General features: G+C 45.5%; 3 protein-coding genes across 7 annotated transcripts in view; 1 reads left to right on the forward strand and 2 right to left on the reverse strand.

Annotated features, from left to right (window-relative positions):
* On the reverse strand, window positions 1-14,573 carry LOC130387580 (solute carrier family 35 member E2A-like). Of its 2 annotated transcripts, XM_056596763.1 has the most exons (10): window positions 14,035-14,573; window positions 13,085-13,435; window positions 12,046-12,531; window positions 11,368-11,503; window positions 7,055-7,182; window positions 5,921-6,041; window positions 5,537-5,590; window positions 5,163-5,235; window positions 4,408-4,553; window positions 1-2,384 (listed from the first exon to the last, which is right to left on the reverse strand). In XM_056596763.1, exons 3-10 carry the CDS (start codon window positions 12,326-12,328, stop codon window positions 2,105-2,107), a joined length of 1,221 nt encoding a protein of 406 aa, XP_056452738.1. In that variant the 5' UTR covers window positions 12,329-12,531; window positions 13,085-13,435; window positions 14,035-14,573; the 3' UTR covers window positions 1-2,104. The 2 variants fall into 2 exon arrangements, with proteins under 2 accessions (XP_056452738.1, XP_056452730.1); XM_056596755.1 differs by lacking the exon at window positions 13,085-13,435.
* LOC130387596 (uncharacterized) lies at window positions 13,533-20,484 on the forward strand. Its single transcript, XM_056596773.1, has 8 exons — window positions 13,533-14,016; window positions 14,391-14,487; window positions 14,924-15,089; window positions 15,992-16,137; window positions 17,927-18,103; window positions 18,347-18,466; window positions 18,782-18,868; window positions 19,128-20,484. Exons 1-8 carry the CDS (start codon window positions 14,003-14,005, stop codon window positions 19,293-19,295), a joined length of 975 nt encoding a protein of 324 aa, XP_056452748.1. The 5' UTR covers window positions 13,533-14,002; the 3' UTR covers window positions 19,296-20,484.
* Window positions 20,456-26,083, reverse strand: part of LOC130387559 (NAD kinase-like) — a 23,273-nt gene continuing 17,645 nt past the window's right edge. For all 4 annotated transcript variants that reach the window (XM_056596727.1, XM_056596743.1, XM_056596738.1 and 1 more), the window contains 3 exons: window positions 25,284-25,441; window positions 24,017-24,099; window positions 20,456-23,231 (listed from right to left, as the gene is read on the reverse strand). In XM_056596727.1, coding sequence (XP_056452702.1) covers window positions 23,084-23,231; window positions 24,017-24,099; window positions 25,284-25,441 — 389 coding nt within the window. In that variant the 3' untranslated portion in view covers window positions 20,456-23,083. The remainder of the gene's footprint in view (window positions 23,232-24,016; window positions 24,100-25,283; window positions 25,442-26,083) is intronic.

The raw sequence follows: 26,083 nt of genomic DNA on the forward strand, positions 1-26,083 counted from the left end.
GAGAGGTTTTTTTCGCTCCCATTCGTTTGTAGCATTAATTTGTAACATCAAGATTGTTGTTGGCCAAACATAGCAGCCTTTATTTTTGTGATTGCTATTTTTCCTAATCTGTATTTTTTAATGATATATACATGCATCCAATTATGTATTTATAAGACGTGTATATAGCGTTTACACTTTTAACCTAATTTACGTTGTGTGTTGAACTTAGAAGCGCTTGTAATTTTACCTGTGAGCTTATCTCTTATCGGTGTAACAATGCATTTCCCCCATGACACCAGCAGGGAGCGCTGTTTCACCCTCCATGCCGTTGCGATACCTGCAGCTGCTCTACACTCTTCAGTTATGTTTACAGAACGGCTAGTGCCACGCCTCCTTTTTAGTCACTCCAATATTGGTTCTGTGCTCTGATGGTCCATGGCCACACCTGTTGCTTTGGATATGGTACAATTTGTAATTTAATGTTAGCATTATAGAAAGCAAATCACATATCTGATCTTTTAAAGGTTTTAAAACGGTTTTAAAAAAATGTTAGCACATGTCCCATAAAAAATATCTTTAATAAAAAGTATTGGTCCAAGACATGCCTCCTGTTCAATAAGGTATTATATTCACTTAACATTGTTCAAATGTAAAATTCCAAAACAAATTATTTCCATATGAATGTACAGTATCCACTGGGTAGCAAGACATCACGCCTTATTGCTACATCTCATTATATTAGATTCAACGAATTCAATCAATGCCTCATCCTCATTCAATGTAGGAATGTAATTCATTCCAACTAGTGGTATAGACACAGGACAAAAAAGTGGGACTCGTATTTCAAGAAAAGAAAAAATTGGTATTGGTAAAGCATTAAACACAAACTGAAATCTCGCCACAAACTCAGAATGTCACAGATTCCTTCGTTGCCGGGGAAACGTGCTTAATGGATGTAGAAAATGACTTCTTTTTTTTCTGCGGGCCCACCTCTGGGCGAAATTACGATCATTTTAACAAGTACGTCTGGAATGTATCGACGGAAGGGAAAAGAGGAAACCGACGGCTACTTAGAAAACATCCCTGTAGAAAAGCTGAGCACGGGCGAGAATCCCGACTATGGGACTAAAACGGAGCAGTCTTCAGAAGCTCCAGTTTCTCGCGTCGATCTTCGGAAACGAAGTTAAGGCTTCACCGCGACATCGCTACTCCCCCCCCCCCCAACTAAAAAGACTGCGTGCTCAAAAGATTACAAAAGGAAAGTTATCCTGAGTGCTTTCATATCTGAGGCTCCCTGAAACGACGCAGATCGCGTCGGGTACAGCTGAACGATCATTGCACGGACCTCTCCGATCCGCCCCGGGATACGGGGCCAGACCGCTATAAGACAACCGGGTCGAGCTCCTGTCTGGAAGCAACGGTCACGACACTAAAGCCATGCACAAACACATAAGCTCTCGCAAACCTAAACCATAAAATAATACAAAATTAAACATCAAACTTAAAATGACCACATATAATCAACTGGGGATCCCAAATATGCAATCGCATATACACGTCAAGAAGATCTATGACTTTGTTTTTAACAGTGGACTTGAGGGAAAAAGCTTGTTTGTTCAATATATAGTGCAAAAAGAGTCACGTGACACAGCAGGTACCTGTACTGTTCAATCAGCAACAATTGTTTACAACAATTGTTTTAGGAATAACAATCGAAATGGACAACTTAGTGGTTGCTAGGTTACCACACTTCCGCTAACCAGCTCCCTTGCTGCCACTCAGCCTTCCAAATTTCCATTTTTTGGGGGATATTTCAGTTGAACTGGTGGAATGCGTGTGAAGTGAGAACCCAACTCTCCTTTAGTGTGAAATGGGGACAGAGCAAGAGAGTGCAAAGAGTCAGAGAGACAAGGAGGTGGCCAAAAGTGAGTCCTGGATCGCCTCCCCCTCCCCACCCACTTGGCATCCTAACCTCCGTCCCAGGCTACGACTGGGAGGCCTTGAAGTCCTTGAATTCCTTGGAGGCAAGCTGACCCTGGGGGGGGCAGGTATCTCAGGCTACGACTGGGAGTCCTTGAATTCCTTGGAGGCGGGCTGGTCCGGGGGCTTCAGGTCTCCCAGGCTACGACTGGGAGGCCTTGAAGTCCTTGGAGGCCTGCTGGCCCGGGGCCGGCGGTTCTCCCCTGGAGGGCCTGTGGCTGTGGTCGTAGTGGTACTGGGGGTCCTGCTGCCGGCCGGCCATGGCCCTCAGAGCCCTCCTCTGGGCCTGGCGGGCCCGGTTGTAGAGCAGCACGCCCAGCAGCACCAGCACCGAGCCGGCCGCACCCAGCAGCGTGATGTGGTTGCTGAACACGATGATGCTGAGCCACACGGACAGGGCGTGCTTCACCGTGCTCGCCACGCTGCGCACAGGGAGAGAAGAGGGGGGGGGGGGGGGGGGGGAATATCTTCAAGGTGAATAACCTTACCCTGCACATGATTTCGACTAATAAATAATATTTATTTCCCCAAACCACGTTGAGAACCATGTGGATAGAATGAATCAAGGCCCGACACGCAAAGCTTAGTGTCAAGTGATCAAACCTGAAACACATGCCTTCATAACTGCCTTACTGGCAGTGTGGCGACCATTGGGAGTAATATCATAAACTCTTAAAGGGGACATATCATACCACCAGGTGTGAGTGTGATCGATTTCATCACACTCACACCGGTCGGACAAGGAGTCCAGCCGGGGAGGGGGCATTTTGTGATTGCCCATTCGCATAATCTAGCAATCGCGCACAAAATACATTTCAAAGTGGACCACCCACCGAGAGACCTCCCGATCTTCCCGATCTCCAGCCTCTGCTGCAGAGCGGATTAAAAAATCGCCGGCAGAACGGCCTGGGGGTCTAACACCGTAATATATATAAACTATAACCGCATTTCACATTAATCGCAAATATCCCGCTCGGGTCTGCCTTTGTAGGCGCGTTGAGAGGAGGCGCGGGCGATTCCGCTGTCAGTGCGTGTGCAGTGTATCAGTGATATGCGGGTTGATCCAATATGTGGTAGTGTACCCACTCACCATTGGGATGTATGCGCGCTTGTCTCTGTGTGCGTGTGTGAACAAGAGTGACAGGGAGAAAGAGTGCTATGCGGAGATGAATGAACGGAACGATAGGCCTATTTATATAAAAAAAAAAAAAAAAAATAGAAGGCAGAATCAATTTGTGGCGCTCAGTGTTGACTCTGTGCCACATCGCCACACATTGGCCTGGGAAACACTGATATCAAATTATTTCAACGTGGGCTAAGGCAGAAAGGCCTACATGTGCCGAAAACAGATATTTATTAATTTATTTTACTGAACGCAGCCTGCATGACGGTGAACTAGACACGTCTTTAGCATATGGAAACTATGGAACACGTCTGCCTTTCTAGTTTCGGGATAATGTATAGAACGTCGGCCATTATCGGGAAAATAAGGCTTATTTTCGCTAATGACCGGCGGCGTTCTATACATTCTATACATTATCCCGCTTATTACACGGCTACTTGCCAAAAAAAGTAACTTCACATGGTGTGTCTTTTTACAATTTATTCGTTACCAGCATTCGTAGTGTTGATCAGCAGAGAAATAGTCCGTCAAAGATGTTGACGTTGCTTAGCAACCAAGGATGCTGGGGTTGATAAGTTACCGGACTTCTTGCGGAGTGATAAGACAAGACAGACGGCAAAAAAATCCACTTTCCTTGACGCCGGTCATTATGCTTAGCAATGGTGAATTATCAAAAAAATATTCACGGCTGGAAGTTTTGAAGGAACCATGCAAGTGAACGGAGCGTTCTGCAGCATTGAGAAGAGCCGTGTAATAAATAACGATAGTCACATTCATCATTCGATAGTCTACATGACTCCGACTATTCGACGATCGTTGCCCATCCCTAACAGAAATACATGGTTCAACTTAGAATTAAAAAGCAATAATTGCATGGCTTGACGAGCCTTGAAGTTCGAGCCGGAGTCAAGTCTGAAGTCCTTCGGGTGGAGTCGCAAGTCAAGTCTTAAGTCACCGTTACTCGAGTCTCGGACTCGAGTCCCCATCTCTGCTAAAACCACAAAAATATTGACCCAACACAAACTAAGGTGTGACCAAAATGTGTTGCAGCTGCCGAACCCAACTTGGTCCATTGTGAACACATGAACCTGCAGCTTAAAAAAGCACACGCACTAAAAATAACAAAACCGGTTGACACCCACGAAGCAATCCCTCAGGGTCCTCGCACAAAAACAAGCAACACGGTAAACATGGTACAGGAGCTGCAGGTAGGGCAGAACTGCAGCTGCTGCAGACTAGAGCTACAGGTGGTGCAGCCTGAGGGGGGGGGGGGGATCCGTTGCAGGTGGTGCACGTCACTGGGCGGGCCGGGGGGGTCATACCTGAAGGTGACGGGGGAGATACGGCCCATCAGGGCGTAGGCGCTGACGCTCTGCAGGTGGAACAGCACTCCGTCAAACAGCAGCAGCAGCACCACGTCCTGACTCCAGACCAAGCTCCGCCCATTCTGCCCAATCACTGGAATGTCCTGTTGGGACGAGGGGGCAGGGGGGGGGGGGGGGGGGGGGGAGGGGTGCAGCGGTGGGACCTGGTGAGCAGGTTACGGAATACACAGAGCCACGTAGCCTCTTCTGTCACCCTACACCCCCATCCCTCCCTTCACCCGTCCTGGCCAACTCCCTCCTTTCACACCATCTCTCTCCCTCCCTCCCTCCCTCCCTCCCTCCCTCCAGCTCCATCTCCCCTTTCATTTCTGCATTCCTCTCCCCTTCCCTCCCTCCCTCCCTTTATATGTGGTTTAATCTACAGGCTATCAGTGTGGCCGGCCTTGGTATATTCAGTATATTTGGGTGTGGCTGGTGATACTACGATTTTAATCTGATAATGTAGCTCTCAAAAAGTTGCAAATCCACCTTTGAGATCCACCTAAACACACACACACACACACACACACACACACACACACACACACACACACACACACACACACACACACACACACACACACACACACACACACACACACACACACACACACACACACACACACACACACACACACACACACACACACACACACACACACACACACACACACACACATGTCTGGCTCCTACTCCTACAGTGCTCTGCTTACCAGCAGGAAAACCCAGGCAGGAATGAGCATGATGACAGCTGCTGCGCTGGTGTAGAACTGCAGCTCTGGTGGGCTTGAGAGGACACACACACACACACACACACACACACACACACACACACACACACAAATACAGTCACAGACACGCACAAAAAAAAAAGAAGCCCAACACAAATGCAAAACTCATTCTCGTAAAAGAAAATGTCTGATGTGCCGCAATCAAACATAGCAGCCGGGCAAAATAGCATAATCCACTATTTGGCCCTTTACAGGAGTGAAGGACGGGGAGGAAGGGAATGAGTTGATGTTCACCCTCGACAAAAGATAGCTGACAGAGGTGCAGTCAGAGGGGGCAGTAGGTGCTTTGCTTTTACCTGAATTTGTAGGTGTCTCCACTGAGCAGCTTTTTGGAGAAAACATTCTGTAAACTGGTGAACAAAAGACACAAGAGAGACGGAGAGGGATAGAGTCAACGCACGTGTGGAGAGGGAGGAAGAGTGAGTCGCTATGGGTTTGAACAAACAGAATTGAATTAGGCTTAATAACTGCCAAGTGAACCCGGAGCAACAACGCGGTCCCACATGATCTACTGGGTGTCTGCTCCTTACTGGTCAAAAGATTACCAACCATGGCAACCATAATCCTTATCAACGTCATGACTCTTGCGCTACCCTATTGCCTGACACACGCACACGCACACGCACACACGAGGGGCCGGAGAGACAGCCATGCCTTCGAGGGAGGGGCCGGAGACTCACCAGTCCATGATGTTGGTGGAGAGGGCTGCGGAGAAGCCCAGCATGTTGAAGCTGAGCTCTGAGGCCGTGCACAGTGCCAGGCCGGCCATGATGGGGAACAGGGAGAGATTTACCCACAATCCTTCAGAGGGAAATAAACACACAAAAGCGTGTGGTAAGCAGGAGCAGGCGGATACACAAAAAAATGTAGCCCTTTGTGTGAACGCTCCCTGCCACAAAGTAAACAACAGCATAAAGCTGCCAAATTAATTGGTCTCCCCACACCCACACTGTCAGAGCTCAATATAAAGGCCATCTCACTCATTGCATCCACAATAGCACAGGACAACACACACCCTCTCAACTGCCACTTCACTGTCATGCCCTCTGCACGCAGGCATAGGTCCCTGTTGTGCAGGAGGGCTCGCTACGGCAAAAGCCTGGTGCCTGCAGCCATAACAGCACTCAATAAAAGGCCAAGATAAATCACCCCCAGTCCTACTCTGTGTAGATGTTTATGCAGATCTGTGTCGATGTTTATTTGTTTCTGTTTATTGTCTGTCGGCGTGCGGCCCACATATGTAATGTACTGTGACGTGAAGAAAAATTTCCCCTTGGGGACAATAAGGTCTAAAGTCTAAAAGTCTAAAGTCTAAGCCCCTAGGCCTTGTTTTAACACATCGTCCAAGCACTTGTAAGTATGTATGTATGTATGGAATGTATGTATGAATGTTTGGTCTGGCGCAGTAATAGTGACCTTTGTCAAGTCAGGTGACATATCTGGGGCATGTTTTACGTAAACAAGCAATCCATCAGTCAGTTATTTTTGCCCTAACTGCCTGATCTTGTTCTTCGACAGGTGTTGACTCAACAAATAAAGAACAAGAGAATTCTGTCCTGAGGACTACTAGAATAATGGATGCTGTAGTAATTAAGAAAGCACAACATCAGCAGACAAATGCATTTGCTCTTTTGCAGTATATAAACATTAACCCCAGGGAAAATGTTAATGTTCCTGCTAAAAGTACATCTTAAATCCCACAAGAAAAATTGCAGAGGTAGAGAAAATGGGGAATTAGCCCATAGGTACATTATTTAGTCTCAGATGTCTTCCAGCGTCTCCTCTGGCGTCCTTTGATTGGCGGGTTGACCCACCTGTGTACTCCCCCAGGATGAGGCGGGACATGATGACCGTGAAGATGGGCGCTGAGCTCTTCACCGTCTCGGCGAAAGACACGGCCACGTTCTTCAGGCTGACCAGGCCCAGCACCACCGTGGTGAACCTGGAGGGGGGGGGGGGGCATTATCAGCCAATGGGAGGACAGAACTGTCCCTGCTTAAACGCATATCAGATTTAAGCTAAAAAAACGCTTGCGTGCAATAAATAGTGCATATTACGAATACCATTTTGTTCGGGTTTGCTTATCTATAGTTCACTAGTTCACTGTTGTAGTAATTTCTTCTCTGTATACAGGCCCGTCGCTATGGGCGGGCCATATATGGGCGGGCCATATGGGGCCGGGCCCGCCCCCCACAATGCTTGTGCCCGCCCACTTGAGGCACAGATCTCCACAAAAAAAACCCGAGCCTCCGAGTTGACGTCACAACAATGGCTGCCCATTTCATTGATAGACTAAAGTGAACTTGCAGCAAGCACTAAGAGGCGAACTGAACACCCATTCTAACATTAGCATTACGATACATTATAGCTTACAATTATAAACATCAACTGCTATATACTCCCTCATGTTCAACCATCGCAAGCAGTTCTAATAACTGATTCATCTGATTCAGCAAGGTCCCTGCGGGCATCCATACTTGTTGTTGTTATGAATTCTAGTCTCACGAACAATCACATTTCCGATTTTAGGTCACATCCTACAAACGTTTCCTGAACACTCTTATTTCGGAAGAAGAGAAGGTTTACATAAAGACACCGAAGAGCTTCCGAACCTCTGAGCTGCTTTGAAGGCGGCATCAGGTTCTCAAGCGTCACATTATGCGCCAGAAAATGCTTAACGTCACGCGAACGCCTGCCGTCTGTTCACACGAACGAACCGCGCGCCATATAGAGTGGCGAAGTCCCGCCTCTTCCGGTAGAGCTCATGAGACCTATGAGATCGAAAAATATGAATGGGTGTCAATGGAGAGAAAAAAATTATTTTCTGGTCCCAGTCTTTATATGACCTGGATTACACATATGTTTGTGGATTGGAATGATAATTTTTCATGCAAAGAAAACTAAAAATTTTCGTGAAGAAGATTGATAATTTTAGGTTTTATGTGAGGCCGCTTTGTGAACTACAGCTCTTCGCTGCTCTCGACGCATATGATATACATCACAACACCCGCACTTGGAACTCGGCACAGAGATGGCGATCTCTCTGCCCCACTTCACCGCTGTTTCCAAGGGGAGGATAAAAGCATCGAAAGAGGTGAAAACCATCATAAGTCGGGGCACGTGCAGAGTTTCAGTTATGCCGATGGGAAGATTGTCGGTCTTCTCCACGCCAGTCGCAGGGAGCGTGACGTCACATACGAGCCGTGTAGTCTTTCTCGTTGTGTTTTCTCTACAGCCTTTATCTGAACAATTGCACAATAAACGGTTGAACTCTTTGCATGAAAAATTATCATTTAAATCCACAAACAACATATGTGTAATCCAGGGCATATAAAGACCGGGACCAGAAAATAATTATTTTCTCTCCATTGACACCCATTCATATTTTTCGATCTCATAGGTCCCATGAGCTCTACCGGTGACTTCGCCACTCTATAGGGGGATTATTCGTTTATTGAATGAAAAAAAAATTGCTTGACCGGTTGCCATGGTTATCTCTGTGTGGTTAATTTTCAGTTGCGGTGTTAATTAGCGATGTTTTTGGCTTACTGTTACATTAAACTGTAATCAGAAAATGCGGTTATATGCTATAGACCCTATAATATATGTGGTATAAAGGCTGGGACGAATTTCAAATTATAAATATGTACACTTTATGATGAAAGTATAGATATATAATGGCGCTCGACGGCGTATTTATGCAGGTTTATGTAAATGACAACTTTTTTGAAAACGATGTGTGCACAATGTTATTTTTCAAAACGGAGGGGGGGAAATATTCGTTTCTCTAAATACCCTGCTATGTATAAACGTGGCCTAAGGCAGGGAACAATATTGGAAATTAGTCCGGTATTGATTGGGATCGCTGAGGCCTTCATCCACCGCAGGTAACAATGAATTCCTTTGGGGCAATAGCGGACATCCACGAACGCCCTCTCCATGGCTTGATCTTAACAGACAGGCTCCTGTTATTGTTGAGTGTGTCTGGATGATGGCTGTTTTAAGCAGCCTCACTTGGCCTGAGCCAGACTGATTGGACTCTGGGGCTGGGTGAGGCTGCCGGCACCAGTTGAGCAGGTTGAACCAGCCGTCACACACACACACACACACACACACACTCAGGGAGAGTTCTCCTGCATGGAAACACCAGGTCATGTATCGCACTCTGCATAACGTACGAAAAAACGGCTTCAACTGACTTTCTTAAAAAAGCTATGCAGTTTATCCGTCTGCTGTATTAGGTTGAAATCTTTTTCTCCAATTGTGTACTGCTTTAGTGGTATTAATAGGCCGATTATAGTTGCACATTGTTGTCGTGCAGTTAGTAGACTTAATATAATTGTAGATTCCTACCCAACTGAGCCCACTGAGCAATCAGCACTTCTATCTATAGTCTCCCTTTGTCTGAGGTCATCTCTGGGTACGCCTCCTTGCGATCCCTTGTCTTCCTGGCTCTCACTTGGATCACACCAGGAATATACCAAATAGACATGTTCTTTCTACCCCCCCTCCCTGCTATCCTTCTCTCGATTACCTGCTGTGTCTGTTACTAAACCGGAGGAATTAAATGCTGCTGTATTCGTTAAATACCAGGTCTCCGTTAATGCTCCTCTGGGATTTCCACATCCGGACGGAGACTTCCAAAGTGCCACTGTTGTTTTGACGATCTTCTTTCACTCTCTCACTCCCTTCCCCCACCCCCTACTCCCAAAGCTGGCAACCAACTCAAACTCATATTCACCAGTAAATGCTCTCCCAAAGACAGTTCTCTCCTCTTCGCGTCGCGAACCACCTCTCGACTCCTTGGTTCTTGCCTCAGTGCTGGGATGGGCTCCTGACAAGCTGAATCCCTACCCTCGGTCCATCGCAGGCTGAACACTCCCCCTTTGGGCTATACCTTCATTGTTGAATGCACTTTTGTCAGTCGCTTTGGACAAAAGCTCCTGCTAGGTGGATGTACTGTTAACATGAGTTATAGCTGCAGTGTAATCGCTCAATACTGGATACATTTCCAAAGATTAGGTCCACATTAGAATCTCGGACCACAAATGATGATGAGAATGCTATATGCTACAAAAATAATTAACATATATAAACAAAATATATGTTTTCCTAAACCCTGGCATAATGGGGTCATTGATTCGCTAACATCTTCCTTCGGCCTGAAATTGATTGGCTTAAGCCTCGCTAAGGACTGGCTTTAGGAGGTCATTGATTGGCTAAAAGCTTTATAAGGCCCGGCATAAGGAGGTAATTGATTGGCTAATGACTTCCTCTGGCCTGGCATTAGGAGGTCATTGGTCCTCATTCAATAATATGTTTCAGGGTTTATCTGAGGTATGCGTGTGTATGGTTCTATGGACAAACATTTGCACAGGATAGGTATTGTGTATTATCTATGTATTTACTTATCTGAACAAATGTAATCTTCTTCTTCTATGTTTGCTCACCGAGGCAGTGTTTACCATGCGTTACAGATGGCACAAAATAATTTATCATAGAAGAAAATGTTGAGAATAACAGAAAAGTTATATCAGTAAAAATAATGGATTATAAATATTGTAACATAATTAGAGCATAATGGCTTGTTGTTGATTTAAAAAAAAGTGTTGCTTTGTGCATTGCATTACATGTTTTTGATTGTACGATCGTCATGGATGGTTTGTGTTTTGGGCTCCTGTATGTGTATTGAATGTTTTACCTCCGGTTTAAAGGTCCGAGAGCTACTGCTCTGGAGCTACCTACTGACGCTGCTAGATGTGATGAGTGTTTTTTGATCGATTTCTGAAAGGAGGACTTCAAGCTCCACACCTGAAGTGTCTTTTTGTTGATTAAGCAGAAATGGGGAAGAGCGTCTCCCATTAAGTGTTTTTTGGGGGCGTAACTTACGGCAATTAACAACTCTCACAAACACGGGCACTCGTTTACATACAGGTGTGATTCTTCATGTTGACGCATCATTTACGTCAAACTAGTTCTTCCTGAGCGATTTTCCTTTAACTTACGGACAGAAGTATGATTGACTTTTGAGGGAAAATACGCAAATGCTCTAGCACGAGGCCGACTGATTGGCTAACGTCTTGCTTAGGCCCGTCAATAGGAGCTCAGTGATTGGTCGGACACTCACCTCATCAGGCCAACAAACAGCATGGTCATGACGAAGTTGGACGGATACTCGGTGCGGGTCTTGTGCTTGTAGAGGCAGCAGGGGACAAACATTTTGAGGCACCCGATGATGGTGGTGGACAGCATCTGGACAGCACCTAGGGGTACCACACAAACAGACAGACAGTTTGACCACGATTGAATGTAAATGTACACATTTTACCTGAAGGCCTTTAGAGCTAGACAAACAACACCACCCGTTCCTTAAAGATACAGGTACCCAAAAGGCTCAGAGTTCAGTAAGACGGTGAGAAGAATCAGACCGTTTAAACCAGTTGAGATATACTGGGTATTTACAATCCGTTTTTTTATCTTGGATAATAAAACCTTGAAATAAAAGTCTCCTTGCCAATAAAACCACATCAGATAAGACTGATAATGCTTATGGTACGAGTATCCTAATATTTGATCAGGCTATGTAAGCCCGCTTCTAGGAATCACTGCTGCACATCCTTTGGTTAAAAATTAAATGGATTACTTCGGCATGGCCTACACTCTCTCTTTCACTTGTCATTTCATGACACTGTTGAGTATAACAAAAATGTTTAAAAAAATAAATATACCAAAGTGTGAGATGTGTCGGGACACACCCGCACACACACACACACACACACACACACCCACCCACACACACCCTTACCCAGCATGCTCGGCTCTCCCTCCAGAAGCGACAGAATATACTTGTTGAGAAAGAGCGTGCAGAAGCTGAAGAAGAACCACAGCACCAGGTATGACATGGAGCGCAGGTTCCAGACGCCGGACTCCGCCTCGATCACCGTGGTCTCGGTGACGGTGATCTTCAACACACTTTCACCGTGCATGCTCTCGCTGCGGGTCAGCACCACGCGCTCCCGGCTGCTCTGGAACGGGGAGAAGAGACGCAGCCACGGGCATCTGCCGCTGGTCGGACCGTTAGCCACCATGGTGCTGGTTGTTGTTCGGGCGCACCGTCCCACCGACACTTATCCAACACGACTCCTCCTGGGTGCACCGACGAAAGCTCAAGGAGTGGACCGCGGTCTCGGTCGTCAGTCCATCTTGCCCCAGGGTAGGAGTCAAGCAGGTGGTGGTGGTGGTGGTGCAAACATGGCAGCACTCTCAAACTGTTCCTCAACTGTCAGAAATCCTATATGCAGAGAAGAAGCACGCCCAAAATAAATCGTTATGACTATACACCAAATGCAGTAATAACATAACAAGCAGTGTGTGATGGGAACACTAGGCGATGGTGCACGCTAGACGTGCAGGCTATTATTAAACGTGCAATGCCACGTGTACTGTTAGGCATCAGGGTTAAACTAAAACCCAGTACAAAGGGTAGATGGTTATCAATAAAACATACACGGGATAACACAATAAGAGCCATAGTGGTTCACCGGGAGCTTCTAACATGTTTAAGTCCCTGGACCTCCGGATTGTGAGTTACACAGGGAAATACAAGACAGTCTACAATGTTTTGCATAACTTGTTGATCTTGTGAACGAACCATTACAGAACACGAACAAGCTGCATTATGACATTAGCTCATCGCGTTAGCCTCCTGGAGAGGAAACACGCACACAATAGAGGAAGCTACGGCCAAGGTGTGCGGTCACGTATGTTACCGAGGTTCAGTAACAACATCTGGTTTAAGTAACGCGTGGATCTCGACCTGCATCGAGGCGAAGGTTTTCACTCACCCGGGGATCGCCTCTGTGCGCACAGTGCCAGGTTTAAAAAGCCTCAGTGGAAGCTTGCACGCCTCTTGTCCAATAGTTACGTCCTCCTGTACACACTAACGTTACGGTGGGTCCGTCTCCCTTGGTTGATATTGTTCTTATGTTTAGGCTGTGTAATGTTTTCCAGTTACAATCCAGCGTGCTTCCAGTGAGGAGCGAAGTCAATACCACGGGAAGTTTGGGATCATATGAGATCAGACTGCTTTTTGTGTGTGTGGGGTGAGCATTGTCTTTGTGTGGCGGCGGCTGTTCGCTGGTGTTTGTTGTGCGGGTCAACGCCCCCTAGTGGCGGACATCAGACGGTGGCGGCCGCTAAGGTTACAATGTCACCAAATACACTGGAAGAATTAGTAGCTTCTGGCTAAATATTTACTATGGTATAATAGGCACATGGGCCCATACAAATAAACACTTTCTACTTAAACCTCACTTTGCACCACAGCACTCGACGCATTTTCTGCAGGAAATCTTTTGTAGTTTGGCATCATTATTACATGCATTATTATTTCGGCACCAGCATGAATCTATGGTAGACTGTGATCTATCATCACAGTCTACCAGAAGGACACGTTGGATACATTGATTAATGCAATTACTTTATGTGTTTAACAAATGAACCACGATCCTTTAAACAATGTGCCTTGCACAAGCAGAGACGTCATTTCGAATGGTGGCGGACTTGAACTACAGAGCGGGGCTGTAGAAGACACTTCAGTACACACTAGTGCACATAGGAACGACGCCTGGAAATCAGAGCAACTATGAATGCGGAACTGAAACCTACGCGAATATAGACTTCGCCAAATATAAACCGAAACTAAAATATGTAGTGGGAAGATGCAGTAACAAAGCCTGCACTCTACATAACTTTTAGGGAACATGGACGAGATAAGGTAAAATAAAACACGCACCTTCTGCAACTTTTCCTACTGAACTGGCAGTGGGTCGCAACATGTGACCCTTTGGTCCGCGAAGACTCGTGAGCGACAGACCTACTGCATCGTTGGCGAAGGCGATTGATTACAAGTGGTTATTTGACGTCATCTCTACTGTACTGTGTGGCAATACGAGTGCCGTGTAGTTGTATCATAGTAGGGCTAATTGTAGCCTAGTATACGATTAGTCTTTAAACTTTCAGATCAACGTATACATTTGTTAAATGATGTCAAACTACTTTAACACCATTGGTGTACTCTACACCAAAGAGCGTGCGAGTTTGTTGTGTTGTGTTCACAGCCCCACTGTGTATGTCGGTCCTACTTCACAGACCGCTGTTGGACAACTCGCCAGCAGAGGGCGCTGATGTTCCACATCTGAACCTGAGGCCGAGGCACCAGGAGTTGATCCCGACACCATGCGGCCCGGTGAGGTCAAACACCTTCATTAAGTAGGACAATACAAAATACAAATAAAAGATTTCCTCCCCTATAGATTTAGTTTATCTTTTAGTTGCGCAGGTTTAATTGGAATACATCCCCTACATGTTGCTTAGCCGGGGAAGTCGGACACATTACATTTAACTGCACGTACACATATAAACACCTCGACAAATAAAGGAACGAAGCCTTTGAATCATGTAAGATCTCTTAATTCATTTAAGTCTCATCGTTACACGTTAGGTACATTATACATTTACAGTTTTTGCTTTTTCCAAAGTCAACCATGTTTGTCCTCCCATCATGGCACTCTAAGACACTAAGCGTCTTAGAGTACCATATTAAGCGCTATATAAATTAAATTTATTATTATTATTATTATTATCATCCTCGTCTTCGTCCCCGGCTCCCTCTTCGTCCCCAGATCAAGCCCTGGGCGGAGCTGAGCCGAGCGGTGCAGCTGTACTTCTGCTTCACGCTGGCCTCCATGTGCGTGCTGCTGGGCCTCAATCTGGCCAGCTTCTGCGGACAGTACGACGCCCTCCTGGAGCAAGACTTGGGCGTCTCCCTCATCCAGCTGGTGGGAATCTGTGAGTGCCATGGCAACAACGTTTCTCATAGCAACGCATCGAAGCGCCTGTCATCCGGATTGAACGCGTTTGGCGGAGTTGTACTCTTGTTGGGGGAATTCAGCCAGCACCTGTGATATGTAGCACCTCCTACTCTTACTGTGTGCACCACCGCTTATCATAATTACATGTACGCTAACCTCATTTCTTTCAGATCCCTATAGCTGATCGTCACTCAGTCTGCCCGGGGGGGGGGGGGGGCTTTGTATCTCTCACTGGGTCGAGCAGCACTTAAAAACGTTTGCTTGTAGTTGCCCCAGTTTCAATTGTATGCAATTGCAGGTTCCTTTTCGGTGAAAAAGTAGTCCCTAGTTCATAGTTAGACGCTCTCAAAAAGATTGTGTGGAAGAAGCAGGGGTTGAGAACCTGGATGTATAAATAACAACAGTGTTAAGGTTTCAATTGACCACATGGCTGCTGTAGCTTTGGTTTGAGTCGTCAAAACATGAACCGAAAACAGACTGTGTGCTGGTGGAGGTCCTTTCACGAGGGGGCTCGAGAATACAAGGAGTGAGGTCCATTGTATCTGCACATTCCTTCATCCCAGTGAGTCTCTATGGAGCGTCAAAGGTCCACATAGGACGACCCCCCCCTCACCCTAAGATCCGACGCACACGCAGCGCACCAAAGTGGCATATTTGTTGTCCATATTTGTAGCATTTGTAGTAAAACCCCCCAAAGAAGCAGTGTGCAAACGTACCATAGTGTTTTTCCGAACACTCCTAATAGTTAATTCTTGTTTTGATGAGACAAATCAGAAACATCACTCTGGCGTCCGTCCCGACATCGTGTGCTTCCAGCGTTGCGATGCCGTTGGTGACGGTTGTGTTTCCTCTGTGTTTGTGTTGCTTGTGTCGACGCAGTGTTCTGCGTGTACTACGTGGTGCGGGGCGTACTGCAGGAGAACAGACAGGAGCTGTGTGCCTTCCTACTGAGCGTGCTCACTCTGGTCCTCCGCTCAGTGCTCAACTACATTCTCCTGCCGCACCAGGAGCAGCAGAAGCTAATGGTGACACACACAGACACACACACACACACACACACACACACACACACACACACACACACACACACACACACACACACACACACACACACACACAGACACACACAGACACAGCCACACACACCCACACACAGACACAAACAGATACAGACACACACACACACACACACACACACACACACACACACACACACACACACACACAGATACAGCCACACACACGCACACACAGACACAGACAGACACACACACGCAGACAGAGACACACAGACACACAAACACACAGATAACAAGACAGAGACAGACACACAGACACACAGACACACACACACACACACACACACACACACACACACACACACACACACACACACACACACCTAAACCAAGAGAACAACAGTAACTCAAATGACACACTTCCTACATCATGTGACATTCAATGGCTGAGTGCCCTGAGAGCTTAGCACTTTGGTTAGCACTAAGCTATTAGTAGGGAAACAGCCATCTTTCTCCTCAGAAGATGCCTTACACACTTTGGGGGGGGGGGGGGTCCTGTATGTTTATGTAGGAGTAGTATTAGTAGTAAGAGCATATTTGCAGAAGTTCTTCTTTTTCTAAAGACACTTCAGTGAGTGTCAAATCTCCCTATTCCAAAGTAATGGAAAGACTGTTTGCCTTGAGGAAGTACAGTTAGGAAGTACTGTGTGCGTACTGTATTATAAAGGTCACACTTAAAGGCCAAGCGCCCCGAAAGATACTAGGCAAGGCAAGGCAAGGCAACTTTATTTATATAGCACTTTTCATACACAAGGCAGACTCAAAGTGCTTCACATATAAACATTGTTATACATTAAAAAAGAAAAGAAAACATATGCAAAGAAATGAGTAAAATAGAAAGTTAAAAAGGCTTTTTAGTAAGTAAAATTGAAAGTGAGTTAAAAAGGCATTTTAGTAAAATAAAGCTAAAGTATTTAAGATTTAGCAGAAAGCTAAAGCAAACATAAAAGTCTTCAATCTTGTTTTGAAGGTGCTCAGAGTTGGGGCAAGTCTTAAATCCTCAGGGAGTTTATTCCAGCTATTTGTTGCATAGTAACTAAATCCTGCTTTCCCATGTTTCGTGTTTACTCGGGGGATAATTAACAGATTGGTCTCAGAAGATCTTAGTGTTCTAGAAGGCTTATGTAGTGGAAGCATATCAGTTAAATATTTTGGGCCTAAACCATGTAGGGATTTATAGGTTAGCAACATGATTTTAAAATCAATTCTCTGACCTACAGGAAGCCAATGTAACGATTTAAGAATTGGTGTAATATGTTCAAATTTTTTGGTCTTTGTTAATACTAGGCAGAAAACACTTCTACTGAAAGAAATGGTTGGACACTGATGATGCAAATCCATGATGTCACGTGACACGTGAAGCCGACTGTCTGTGTTCCTAATGCTGTGCCGTGAATAATCATCTCTTGTTCTGCCGGGCTTTCCGAACACTAACAGAACAGGTTGAACAACATTACACAAAAACAAAGCAATGTAGGCGGTTCAACGCAGATGTTTAAAGGGTCCCTGTGTCACACCACCAGGTGTGAGTGTGATTGCCCTTCCCTGTGCCTTGGTGACATCACGAGGGGGGGTGTCCACTTCCATCTGTCATACATCAAGGTGGAGCCTCCCACTGGTGATGTCACTAAAACACAGGAAAAAGACGGTTTTCAAACAGCTTGTAATGGCTGATCACACTCACACTTGGAGAGGTATAATAGGGGCCCTTTAACGCGTCGACACATGTCCCCAGTTGAGGTTTGTGTGCATACTGTGTGTGGGCGTGGTCCACGTCGTCTGCACCTGCCTCCTCATCGGCGCGGCTGATAGGATGGCCTTTCGCGTGGGCGGGGCCTTGGAGAGCGTCCAAGAGCGGTACTTCCTGCTAAACCTGTGCTTCTCCATGGTGACCTTTGACCTGCAAGCTCAGGTGAGATCCTGGAGTGATAACATATACGGAATACAAAAGAGAGAATTATTGCAGTGACTTTGACCGCTTAAGATTAACTTCGAAATGTATAACACCTTATTAACATATGTGTATTCCAATACAGTTGGCTTATATTTACAACAATTAAACCGAACAACACTTTTTGAAAAAGGCTTGCAGTTGTATATACATCGATTCTAATGAATAACTACTCGTCGTGAAAATGTGTTCCCACGACTCCAGCTGTGCTTGTGTATCTTGATGATATCGGGGAGCGAAGCCACGAACCTCAGGGACAGCATTCTGATCGGCTGCGCCTGCATCTTCTGGTCATGTCTCACTACTGTAGTCGGCGGTGTTGCTGTGAGCCGTACTTTCACTTGCTTTCACTTACTTTGACTGACAGTTGAAACTGCAACAGTTTTTTCCTGTTATCTTTACCTAAATGTCGTTATGGTTACTAACTTAAATTTGATTGGGCTGTTAATGTTATATACGAATACTGTTAAAAATATGATTATTCTGGACAGAAATCACAAAAATAAATGTAAATGGTTATAGGCCATTTATAAGTTCTCCATCAGTTAATGTTAATGTACAATTGTTGGGTTCTAAACTGTTATCTTTTAGACTTTTTCTGTGAAATGTAATTATGAGTATTTTCTTCCCGCTCCCTAGCTTTTGAAAAAAGCCCGAGTCTTGGTTTTGGTATTCCTCCTCCTGAACATTCCAGAAGTGGTGTTTTTCATCTATCTCATGTTCACGGTGAGGGCCCGACACAAAATAGTTACCAATAGTAATTATTGGTCAAAAAAAAAAAATGCAGCTATCGATTCTGTTTAAGTTTTCCACCTATTGCCGTTCTCATTTTTGTGTGTGTGTCTTCCTGTGTGTGTGTCTTCCTGTGTGTGTGTGTGTCTTCCTGTGTGTCTTCCTGTGTGTGTGTGTGTGTGTGTGTGTGTGTGTGTGTGTGTGTGTGTGTGTGTGTGTGTGTGTGTGTGTGTGTGTGTGTGTGTGTGTGTAGGTCATCAGCAGGTGGCCGGCAGACGGCCCCCACACGCTGGAGGCTGCCAGCGTGGTGGGGGCCCTGCTCTCCGTGGGGATCAAGATGGCGCTCCTGGGGGCACTCGGCCGTCTGGACAAGCACTTCCGTCAGGGCCTGTGGGGCGCGGAGCCTATAGCTGCCGGCTGAAGCATTAGTTACAAATATACATATTTTTTCCATCATTTTCCTATTAAGTACATATCTATATATATACACCTGTATCGATATATCTCTATATATATATATATATATTTGATATACATGTGCACTTTTGTGGCTAATATTTTGCCTAACGTTTTTCTTCCCCGGACTTCAGCCTACTGAAGTTTCCGAGGTTCAAGGAGATGGTCTCTAGATAGCCCCGGTGTTTAAACCAACCAACCTGTACTATGTCCGGTCACTGCCCTGCGCCGTCCACTACGCACTCAGACAAGCCGCTCTGTGCTCTCCGGTTTGCCTTGTGTGTCGGCTGTTACTACTGACGACTGTCATCCAAAGCCATGTACAGAGCACTTTTAGAAATGGAGATACAGGCCATCCATGAGCAGGTGGCTAAAGCATCTTACTAAAAAGGACATTGGGATTAAAATTCAGTTCCTTTAATGTACAGTATTAATTGACCGTGTCCTTTGTAACCCGTTAACTGACCATCACCATGGAAACCTGTTTACTGACCGTCTCCATGGAAACCTGTTAACTGACCGTCTCCATTGTAACCTGTTAACTGACCATCACTATGAATAACCAGTTTTTGACCGTCTCCATGGAAACCTGTTGACTGACCGTCTCCATGGAAACCTGTTTACTGACTGTCTCCCTCCCCTTCCCCCCGAGCTAGAGCTGACCAGAGACACCTCTTCATCAGGAGGGGGTGGTGAAAGTCAAACAAAGTGTTACGTGCAATAGTAGCTGCTGCTTGCGTTGACAACTGGTGTTTCTTGTGCAGGACGCATCGAGATGAAAATTTACAATTGTATTAAAATACCTTTTTCTTGTCATGACTTTTTTTGGTATATTTTTTTGAAACACTGTTATGGAATTAGCACAAACTTTAGTTATTTTTACTTCAGCAATCTCGAAGATTTTCATTGTGGATGCATGTTAAGTTACCAACTATTGCCAAATAAAGTCCCTTCACCAAAGGGATAGCCAGAGAGAACGTAACGGAAATCTTCGAGATTTCCAATTTAACTTTATGTTTTAATTTAAACAAAAACGACTTTAATCAGAAGATTATTAATGTTCTGCAAATTGGAATCAATAATAATGTAACGAATTTTGTTTACAACATTTAAGCAAAAGTGTACAATGAAACACATACATACATTTCCATGTTAAAGATTTGTTGTTTATTAAAGTGCTCTGGGCGAGAAAAAAATAGCAGAATTCATACAGAATTATTTACAAATGTACCATTACAAAAGTGAGAGCGGAGAGAAACAGGTTTTGAAAGTGAAAAGCACTTTTCGCAAAGACTCGACTACTTGGCGTAATGTAAAAAACAATGAAGGAATTCGTAGTTCCTGACAGACAAAACCCAAGAAGGATCCGTTGACGAGGGTGAGATGAGAAGGGCCCCTCATTCACAAGGTTAGGTCTGAGGGACACTGGTGGTAGCGTTTCATTGTACAACTCCTTTGTTTCTTGTGAATGATTCTTCAGTGGTCAGCCTCACGGATTTCAGTAAGGCTCTTTGTTTAACCCTTGGGCCACGGACTTAAAAAAAAAAGTAAACGTGTAGTAAAAAAAAAAGAATTTATATATCTATAGATATATAAAGATTTAGGTTTCCCAAAACCACTGGGACTTACTTCAATAATCTGTTGATTAAATCTAAACATGGAGGGAGTACCAACGTCGGGGATGCCTCTTTAACGGGTCAAGGATCAGTTATGGTTCCACGTCTACGCAACGCAATGACCACGCAGACGCTTTGACGCAGACAGGAACCTGTTTTGGTTCTGTGTCAGGTTTTAGTGAGCGGACCAATCACAGCCCTTGCTGCTGCTGCGTCGCCTCGACGCAAGGTTACAATTTTTGGGAGGGCCACGTCGCTCGCGGTGGACACAAGGAGGGTCCGCAAGGACGCAAGGGGTCCGTAAAGCCCCTTGCGTTGTGTCGACATGGGACCATAACTGAGCCTTTAGTAGATTGAGGAGACTGAACACAATACATGGCACACTCAACACTTACAGGAAATTAAGAGGAATGATCTCTCTTGGTCTTCTTGAAAAACATACAGTGATACGAGCTACAGTGATCAATGGGAACACTGGTCCACGGGCTGGTCGATAAGTATCCCGACTGAATAAATGACAGACCTTCCACATTATACATCAGACACGCTATACGTATTCAAAACACACGCACGCACACACAACTCAGACTTTGAGCACACCACCCACGGTAACAATCGCCGACTAAAAACCCAACCTCCACCAGTACAGGGTCCCACCTTGTGTCAAGACCCCCGTTAGACGTGTGCATGTCCCCCTATGGCTTACGACGCGACTACCACCACGTCCACGACAAAGAACACGCACAAGACCGCCTGGGGTTTGACTTGGGATTTTTTTTGGTCTGAATGGAATGGATGTTTCAGTTCTGGATAAGCACAACACAAAAGGTCACGCGAGGGTTAGGAGAGAGGTTTGTAAAACAACTGCTGAATACATTTGTAGTATCGCGAGAAGAGTCAAGAGTAATGGAACTTACTCTCTGCTTCCAGGTGCTGACAGCGCAGAGCGACAGCGTAGAAAAATACTCTAAGTACAAGGCTACGGTAGATCTGCACAACTGTGAGAACACGTTTAGAAGAATAATTAAGATCTTGTAAACCTTAGAAAAATGACATTAGTTTTCAATACAACGTACCAGTGGTGAAGGCACAGTCTATACATTAGAAATGCTATAGCATTGGTTTTCTCCTGCTTTACATTAAGATCTGAGTGAAAAAAAAGAAAAAAAGGTATCAATCTTTTGACGAAAATTCTGCTTTTTTCTTATTAAATGAAGAGCAACAGTCTTGTTTAACATTATAGGAAACGTTTTGGTTCTGCAACTTTTGAAATAGCAACTTCACACAAGACGCCATTTGAGTTTTCAGCGAAGCCAAAGACTTTTCCCCCCTTATGGTTTTCTTTATACACTTTCGATTAACTTTATCCGCCATTTGTAACTGACGTTTCAGCCTTTAGAGCGACGCGAACACGCCAACGCTTCCAGGTGTGTAACCCTTTAAATATATGTATAAAATTAGACTTCATATCAAGCAGATTAAAAACGTAGCTCCATTAATTTGAACACGTAGGATATGTGGTAATTGTTGAGCCTTCCCTGACAGCCAGTGATCTTCCCGTAAAGTGTAGAAAGTGTTCCGACACCGGATCACAACGCTCACCTACGATGGCCCGCACAGACCATCGAATCAAACGGCCCCGTGTGTACAGCGCTGTCAACACTCCAGGTCCGGAAGAGGAACGACCCTGCCAGGTTTTGCCTCCCACCTCACGATCTGAGCTCAGGGGAACTGATTGGAACGCTACCCCTCGGGGTAGACCTCGGTAGCCCAGCACAGATAGTAGGATAACAACACCCTGCAGGCACCCCCTTTCTGAACTTTGAAGGTGTCATTATAAAAAAAATATAATAATAATAATAAAAATCAGAACCATGATTATTAATAATACAATTGTTAGTATTATTAATTATTATGGCTGATGATAAAAATCTATCGTTACTATAACTAGAATATTGAAAATTGTTATGAATAAACTATTCATATTATTAATTACAAATAATAATAATTCAAATCAAATTCATGTCATCAATGAATAACCATGTAGCTGGCTTCGACCCCAGGACCCACTGACTGGATATCATGTTTGATTGGCCGACAGAGCTGGCGGGGGGGACAATGGGCCAATCAGAAGCCCTCAGAACTCCTCTTCCTCAGAGGTGAGGTGGTGCTGCTTCTTCCTCACGTTCCAGTGTAAACATTGAGCCAGGCTCTCGAACCAGTCCGTGACCGGGTCCCGGAAGCAGATGGAGGGAACCGGGAAGCAGGAAGTGGTGATGGTGATACTGGATGGAGACACAGCAAACAATCAGACTGGGAGTTTCACAATAAAAGCGCAAAAAAGTATGACCTTATGACACACACACACACACACACACACACACACACACACACACACACACACACACACACACACACACACACACACACACACACACACACACACACACACACACACACACACACACACACACACACACAGGGTGGATCTTGCCACACAATGAACTTCCTCAAAGAGGTCTGTTACGGTAACAATGGGGTGGATTCCAAGAAGCAGGAAGTTACCGTGGACGGGTTACAAAAGAGTGTTAACAAACCAAAAAAAGGGGCTATTATGTCAGGTCCCTGCTGCGAAACTAAAGCCATCAAGTCCCAGGGCAGTTCCCTCTTCGATTCGATCCTCGACTATACCCTGGGATGGTTCTGCTTCCTCTACAGACCCGGCTGGCTCTCCTGGCCGGCTGCCCTCGCCTCACCTCCATTGCAGGGAGGTGAGGACGGAGCACCTGTCTGTCATTCTAGCTGTCCATCCGTACGGAGGTCTGCCTCTCTGCCCGTCGTCAAAAAGACACTTTTACCCCAAGCTTAATATACAAAATACAAAACTAAATACAATTCCAGGCTTGAATAGTTCTCCTTTTTATCGACCTCTTTCTCAAAGATGTCTCCTGGTTCAACTGGGGATGGGACAATGGGGGGGGGGGGGGGGAAACAGGTAGCGCCCCCCCCACCATCGCCGACCCCTGACCCTATCCACCCGGTTGCCACGGCGACGGGCTCGGCGACTGACCTGTCCCCGTGGCAGATCTCCTGTCTCTTCCGGCCGTCGAACGACACCCAGGCAGTGTTCCGCGCCTCGCTGGACAGCATGACCTGAGAGGAAGAGGAAGAGGAGGAGGAGGAGCAGGAGGAGGGGGAGGAGGGAGAGGAGGCCCAGAGGTCATGCTAAGGTCAAGGTGATGGGGTCCTCAGGTATCCTCTATAGGTGTATCTGGTTCTCAGGCCCAGTATAGATTAGGGCTGAACGATTAATTGAATTCAAATCAAAATTGCAAATGTAATTAAACGCGGTAAGCAAATCGCAAAGGCTGCAAAAAAAACAAAACAATACTGACTGGAAATCAGTACGATTCATTTATTTTAAAAATTCAATCGTTAAATAAAGAAGTTTATAATATAAATTAATCTTAACACATCGGCCTGACCTAAACGAAAGAGCAGTTTTTATGTTGACTGCTTCCAATGTTGTGTTGGACATACTAAAGAATGTTTTCATTAACACATTAAATCGCAATATTGGTCAAAAACAATCCAGTTAGATTATTTCCCAAAATCGTTCAGCTCTAATAGAGATAACCAAGAGGAAAGGCCAAGAGACACTATTTCATACCATGCGCAACACATTCGCACAATAAATACAATCTTTGGCCGTTTATCTCGTATGCACATTTGGACAACACTGGAGCAATAGTGTTGACACAGAGGAACCAGTTTTAAGGTTCCAGGTTCATCGTACACATCCTGCTTCTGGCATTGTACGTGTCCATTACTATTTGTAATGTTATTCTCAGACTCGTTCTGCTTATTGTTTTCACACGCCCGGCCCTGGCGGAAAATCCAGTCTGATTTCATTCTGATTTCCATGCATTCTTTGATCCGTTTCCAACATCCTACCCCCTAGACTGCCGACAGTGAAGCGTACTGTGTAATGTACTCACAGGGAACTTTGGATTGAACTCTGCAGTGAACTATGTATATGTAGTGAACTATGTCGTGAACTCTGCAATGAACTCTGAATATGTAGTGAACTATGTAGTGAACTCTGCAGTGAACTCTGAATATGTAGTGAACTATGTAGTGAACTCTGCAGTGAACTGTGTAGTGTTCTATGTAGGGAACTATCCAGTGAACTCTGTAAGGAACTATGCAGTGAACGGTGTAGTTAACGCTGAAGTGTGCACGATACACAACAGCCACTCGACGAGCGATCCCCAGCGCTCATCGTGTGACCGGTGGGGCGGTGGGGACGGTGTTGGGGGGGTCTGGGCGCTGGTTACCTTGAGCTCCACGCCGGCCGGCACCACGATGGGCCTGAAGGAGAGCGAGTGCGGGCAGATGGGGGTGATCATGATGGCCGGGACGTTGGGGTGGATCATGGAGGCGCCCGCCGCCACTGCGTATGCCGTGCTGCCCGTCGGCGTGGAGACGATCACGCCTGAGAGAGAGAGACAAAACACACACACACACACACACACACACACACACACACACACACACACACACACACACACACACACACACACACACACACACACACACACACACACACACACACACACACACACACACACACACACACACACACACAGTTGGTTATGGACTAGATACATGGTCAGAAGGAAGCACAAGGAGAAGGAAAAGCAAAAGAAAGAAAAAAGGAAAAATAAAATACCCAAATACGGTCATGTTTTCTCTCTGAATACTGCTGACTAACGTTGACTAGTTTGTAAGAATTGATCATATATATATTTTACCATTGCTTTTTAACCACTTAGTGTTCGGGCCATTTTTGAAAACATTTTTTTGTTTTTGCACTGCGCCTACTCTAGAGAGCACTGCTCCTTCATAGTATGACCTCTAATCACATGCTTGGTCTCTTAGGAAAGCTGAGAACCTGTAGAATTTTATGACATTATCAGAATAACTGTATCATGTACTCTCACAGTGCTGGGAAGTCTATAATATTGTTTTTCCTCCCGGCCGGTTACACACAACTCCAAAACCAAGCTGATTGTAGTACCCTGGGTAACTCCATATCCCTTGGAAACACTACTGAGCCCTATCCCTAGGACTTGTG

This window comes from Gadus chalcogrammus, chromosome 1 (assembly GCF_026213295.1).
Source record: "Gadus chalcogrammus isolate NIFS_2021 chromosome 1, NIFS_Gcha_1.0, whole genome shotgun sequence".
NCBI classification, from domain to species: domain Eukaryota; kingdom Metazoa; phylum Chordata; class Actinopteri; order Gadiformes; family Gadidae; genus Gadus; species Gadus chalcogrammus.

What these genes read in the sequence shown, in the direction of transcription:
- LOC130387580 (XM_056596755.1), bottom strand. Translation starts at nt 12,328, where the DNA reads ATGGTGGCTAACGGTCCGACCAGCGGCAGATGCCCGTGGCTGCGTCTC. An exon ending in GGGAGAGCCGAGCATGCTGG is followed by an intron (nt 11,504 to 12,045) that starts GTAAGGGTGTGT and finishes TGGTACCCCTAG; the next exon opens with GTGCTGTCCAGATGCTGTCC. An exon ending in CATCCTGGGGGAGTACACAG is followed by an intron (nt 6,042 to 7,054) that starts GTGGGTCAACCC and finishes TTCCCTCTGAAG; the next exon opens with GATTGTGGGTAAATCTCTCC.
- LOC130387596 (XM_056596773.1), top strand. An exon ending in TCCCGACACCATGCGGCCCG is followed by an intron (nt 14,488 to 14,923) that starts GTGAGGTCAAAC and finishes CTTCGTCCCCAG; the next exon opens with ATCAAGCCCTGGGCGGAGCT. An exon ending in CCTTTGACCTGCAAGCTCAG is followed by an intron (nt 18,104 to 18,346) that starts GTGAGATCCTGG and finishes CCACGACTCCAG; the next exon opens with CTGTGCTTGTGTATCTTGAT.